Here is a 5,633-nt window from a genome sequence, read left to right on the forward strand (position 1 = left end):
ACACCAAAATTGCATCTTTTCATTTTGAGAGAAAACAAAGAACTTTGGGTAAAGTGCCTGGTAGAGATGGCAGGAGGTCCTCACTGAACTGTAGCCATGAGCTAAATTTCAAGCACCCGGAGCGTCCACCCCAACTACCTCAAGTTCCCGATGGGAAGGGCGGAGGCAGGCGGCAGGACAGCAGGCGGCTCTCCTGGACAGCAGCTGGATGCGGAGGAGGCCGCACTCCTGGTCCCTCTTCACTCAGTCCACAGCCTGTCCTCTGCACTCTCCTGACATGAAAGAGCCTCCTAGAGGTACTTGTACACAACCTTAGAGGGCACGGTTTGGAGGTGCAGTCGCACAGGGCACTTGTAAAAGTGCGAGAGCAGAGTCTCGCTGTAGCCCACGAGGAAGTAAAACTTGTGGGCTGGCAACTGCCTGAGCACCAGGGCACAGATCTCCACCTGGTTGGCCCGGCGCTTGAGGACCAGCTGGTCAGCCAGGCAGCCCGGGAAGGTGCCCAGCATGAACTTGCGAAGGAAGACATCCTCCACCGTTCGCTCGGCAGCGTGGTCTTCTCCATCCAGGTTACCTAGGAGAAGGCAGCAGAATTCAGTCCCTCGGCACTGCAGGAGCCCCGGCCACCCCCCACCCCCACCACAGCCGCGTCCCTTTTCTTCTACTCAAGGAACAACAAGAATAATGCTTTAAAGTTCAAAGTATACTGTTTCATTAACTCCCAAAACAACCCTAAGTATTTTCATGATACTCATTTTACAAAGGGAAGACAGGATTGGGCCATGGCACAACTCAGGAGACACCTCCGTGTCTATCCCTTTCCCTTAGCTCCTGTCCAGGAGCACGGGTCAACCTGTGGGCCAGACAGGTGAAGCCAGCAGACTTCTGGCATCAGGGCCAAGGGCATCTCATAAGCCAGGGCCGCCTTCCACCGGTGGACCTCACAGGACCCTACAGTCAAGAATCCGCACACCCACGCCCAGACTGCAAACAAGAACATGCAGGGGTAGGGGAACCAGGACCTGTATTTTTTTGTGGTGATGGGGATCAAACCAAGAACCTACTTTGCCTTGGTTTGGGGGTTTGGTTAGTTCTAAGGATTGAACTTAGGGAGATCTACCTCCAGGCTGAACCCCCAGCCCATCTTCTTTTTTTTTTTTTGGTGGTGCTAGGGATGGAACTCGGATGCATTCTACTTCCAGGCTATAGACAGAAAAAGACCTTTTAAACAGTATGACAGCTTGTTCTATTTTGCCACAGAATTGTTATGTGGGCACTGCTGTGTCACTGAATAACCTTGCAAATATTGGTTTGGAGGCCACAAATAAACTTTAGTTGTGTGGGGGCGTGGATCGGCGGCAGAGGACTTACCTGTGACCCTTAGTTCCATCCCCAGCACCACACACAGACACACACACACAAATTAAAGGGGGTAAAAATGAAAAAAATAAAAAACCCAAGAACTTGCAACTATACACACTGTAGAAAGCGCCGGTGCTCCGGTAGACAGCGTCCTGGTTTTAAGCAACTCTTCCTGCTGTCAGATTCTACGGCCTCCGCACATTCCCCATCTCGGGACACCGGCAGCGACGCAAAATCGCGGCCGTGGACGCGGGCTCATTTGTTAGGTGGAGGCTGAGTCCCGGCCGCAGGAGACTCGGCCGGCCCCTCGTCGAGCGCGCGGCGCGACCCCCGCCCGGCTCACCTGTGTGCAGCGACAGCCACCCCTTGCGGTGCGCGATGAAGTGCGGGGCGTGCGCCTCCTCGTAGCTCACCGGCTTGTCCCCCTTGCCCACGCGGACTCTGGCCGCCCGATTCTAGAGGCGAAGGGCCGTCACTCGGCGCCCAGGAGCGGCCCCGACCCCGACCCCGCCCGGGCGCTCCCGCTCACCTTGGCGCAGGCGGCGGAGGTGTGCAGGCCGCGCAGCTCCCGGCTCCACGACAGCACCTGGGGGTGGGGGGGAGTGAGACAAAAGCAAGAGCCCACCGCCGCCGTGCCGGCCCCCGCCGCTCACCTGTGGCCGCAGCGCCCGGCAGCACAAGGACGCCGCCATCTTGAGCAGAGCGCACGGGGGCGGAGCCGGTCCGACCGCGCAGGCGCGAGTGGGCGGGCTCTCGGGGCGATGGGCGGGGCTCCTGGAAAGGACCTCGGCTCCCTACCCCGCCCCCCGTCAGCCCAGTGCTGCCGCCTGGTGGCAGATTTTAGATCAGGAAATTTGAGAATAAAAAATGTGAGATTTAGTCTCCCAAGAGATAGGAAGCGTTGACTTCCTGAAATGGGAGAATAGGAGAAAACTTGCACCGCGTCCGACTCCGCCCTACCTGGATCCTGAGGCCCCAAGTCTTAAAAATTAGGCTGCTAAATACTGTCTCCAGATCTCCAGATAATCGTGTGTGTGTGTGTGTGTGTGTGTGTGTGTGTGTGTGTGTGTGTGTGTGTTGGTGGTACTGGGGTTCCTGGAAACCCTTCTCCGGGCTACACTCCCAGACCTAGTTTTATATTTTTATTTGGAAACAGAGTCTCTTAAGCCAACGGGGCTGGCTTCAAACCTGCGTGATCCTCCTGTCTCTGCCTCCCAAGCGCCAGGATTACAAGCGTGCGCCACCACGCCCAGCATGTGTGTGTGTTTCACTGGGGTCTGACCCAGGGGAATTCTGCCAATCCCGGCTGTCCCGCTTAAATTTTTTTTGGTACTGAGGATGGATCCCAGGGGCATTCGACCTCCGACTACACTCCCAGACCTATTTTATATTTTATTTGGAAACAGGGTCTCACTAAATTGCTGAGAGCCTCACTGAGTAGCTAAGGCTGGCTTCGAACCTGCGAGATCCTCCTGTCTCAGCCTTCCAAACGCTGGGAATACAAGCATGCACCACCACACCCGGCCTATCCCGCTTACTTTAAAAGATTATTTGGAAGACGGATGTAGTGGGGCACGCTTGTAATCCCAGCATTTGGGAGGCTGAGACTAGAGGATTGGGGCTAGTGGACAGCCTCAGCTACTTAGTGAGGTGTTCCGCAATTTAGTGAGACACTGTTTCAAAATAAAGAATAAAAATAGGGCAGGGGGTGTAGCTAGAAGTTCCAATGCCCCAGGTTCCATACACAACCTGAAAAAGAAAAAAAAAAGATTATTTGGGCCAAGTAAGGTATTACTTCTATTCCCAGTTAGTAAGATATTACTTCTATTCCCAATTCTTGGGAGGCTGAGACTGGAGGATAAATTTGAAACCAGACTCAGAAATTTAGCGAAACCGTCTGCAATTTAGCAAGACTGTTTCAAAATAAAAAATAGGCCCCAGGGTGTGACCAGATTCAGCAAGTGAGACCGGTTCAAAAACAAAAATAAAATAAAATCGGGCTTGTAAGTGTCCCAGGTAGAACGATCTGGGTTCAATCTCTGGTAACCCCTACACACACACACACACACACACACACACACACACACGCACACGCTGGAGGGGTGTAGCTCAGGGAGCAGAACACATGTTTCATCTCGGGCACCACAAGAAAACAAAGAAAAAATGTTTATCCACAAATAAACGTGTTTCCTTAAAACTACCCAACTCTTAAAGGATGGGTTATGCAGGTGGGGTTCGCCACACGAGACCGTAGTCCAGTGGTTGGCCCTGGCAGGGAACAGTCCTTTTTTTTTTTTTTTTGGTGGTACTGGGGGTGGTACTTTCTACCTCCGGGCTATACTCCCAGACCTTTTTTATATTTTATTTGGAAACAGGGTCTCACTAAATTGCTGAGAGCTTTACTAAGTAGCTGAGGCTGGCTTGGAACCCGTGTGATCCTCCTGTCTCGGCCTCCCAAGCGCTGGGATTACAGGCGTGCGCCACCAAGCCCAGCTGGGAACAGTCTTAAGAAGCGAGGGAACGCACAGGGGATACGCAGGGCCTCTAATGCTCATCAGAGCCACGCCAATGTAATTGGTGCCCGGTAATTGTTAATGTCAGCAGGAAAATAGCAACACTGGGTATCTTATTTTAGAACTCGCCACAGAAATGGAAAACACGTGGCCTCTTGTATAACAGACTTTGGTACAGTTGAACCTCAGTTCCATTATCTTTAAAACTGGCTCTAATAATAGTACTAGGCAAGTAGTGCAGCTAGAGCTCTTCCCCAGCTTGTAGGAGGCTGTGAGCTCATAATAATACTTCATAGAGCTATCAGGATCAAGAAATCTCTAGCAAGGTATGGAGGCTGAGACAGGACGATCCAGGTTCACGGCCAGCCTCAGCTTACTTAGCAAGGACCTCTGCAACCGGGCTATACTCCCATAAACCGGGCTATAAACCCTGTTTCAAAATAAAAATAAAATAAAATAGGGAAGGGGGTATATCTGAGGCAGAATGCCTGTGTTCAAGCCCCTGAGTCACACACAGAAAAAAGGAGAGGAAAGGAGAGAAGAGTGGAGGGGAGAAGAGGGAACAGGAGGAGAGAAGAGAGGTTAGGTTTAAAACATCGTTTACCTTAATGGTTCTTGTGCCCCGTTGTGGCTCAGAGATTCCCAAAATATTTAGCAGTTGCCCCACCCCCCCCTTTTTTTTTTTGGTGATACTAGGGTTCCTGGAAGCCCTTCTACCTCCGGGCTACACTCCCAGACCTATTTTATATTTTTGAAACAGGGTCTCTTACACCAACGCGGCTGGCTTCGAACCTGCACGATCCTCCTGTCTCCGCCTCCCAAGCGCGGGGATTACAAGCGTGCGCCTCCATGCCTGGCAGCAGTTGCCCCCTTTTAAGAACACATTGCTTAGGGACCCCTGGAAGTCTGCCTTCTTTAAGCAAATAAACAGAAAGACGCAGTGTGGACTTGCGTTTTTTATGTAGCTCTGTCCTTCCAGCTTGAGGAGAGAAATGGAAGCCCAGGAGGACAGTCACCTGGGGCAGAAGCAGCAAGACGGGAGTCTCTTGGCTTTAGTCCAGTGCATATCCATGAGCAAAATCTAGCCACTTGCCTCTGGGTTGAAAAAAACAACAACCAATAAACAGCATCTTTCGTCCCCATCTTCCTAGGAATGTTTAATTCTTAATTTTTCAAACTGTGTCAAATGTAAGAACTTCCAGTGTTGCCTAAAGAATCCTTTCAAACCAACAGTACTTTTTCCTTTTAACATTTTCATAAACTTTAATAATTTGATAAATGAGGCCGGGCATAGTGGTGCACACTTGTACTTGGGAGGCTGAGACAAGAGAATCGCCCAGGTTCGAGGCCAGCCTCAGCTACTTAGTGAGGTTCTGCACAATTTCCACGCCCAGCAAGTGGAAACTTTTTTTTTTTTCTTTTTTTTTGCGGGTCTGGGGATGGAATCCAGGGGCATTCTACCTCCAAGCCACACCCCCAGCCCTATTTTTCATTCTTTATTTTGAAACAGGGTCTCGCTAAGTTGTGGAGGGCCTAAATAACTGAGGCTGGCCGGGAACCTGGATCCTCCTGACTCAGCGTCCCCAACGCTGAGATTACCAGCCCGTGCCACCGCACCGGGCAAGTGGAACCATTTTCATGGTGACATTTTTTTTATCATTTCAGCCTGTTGGTATCTTGATGCAGTCAGCCTCTCCCATCCGTCCTGCTCAGGAGGCATTTCCAAGCTTTACAGACCAGAGGATGGAGCCTGAACGC

General features: G+C 51.5%; 1 protein-coding gene across 1 annotated transcript; it reads right to left on the bottom strand.

Moving 5' to 3' along the window:
- Nucleotides 1-290: 290 nt before the first annotated feature.
- MRPS24 (mitochondrial ribosomal protein S24) lies at nucleotides 291-2,054 on the bottom strand (the record flags this gene model as incomplete). Its single annotated transcript, XM_080701154.1, has 4 exons — nucleotides 291-574; nucleotides 1,706-1,817; nucleotides 1,892-1,948; nucleotides 2,016-2,054. The coding sequence occupies 4 exons, from the start codon at nucleotides 2,052-2,054 to the stop codon at nucleotides 291-293; spliced, it is 492 nt and encodes a 163-aa protein (XP_080557280.1).
- Between the last annotated feature and the right edge of the window lie 3,579 nt (nucleotides 2,055-5,633).

Source organism: Muscardinus avellanarius, assembly GCF_963383645.1.
Source record: "Muscardinus avellanarius genome assembly, chromosome: 9".
NCBI classification, from domain to species: Eukaryota; Metazoa; Chordata; class Mammalia; order Rodentia; family Gliridae; genus Muscardinus; species Muscardinus avellanarius.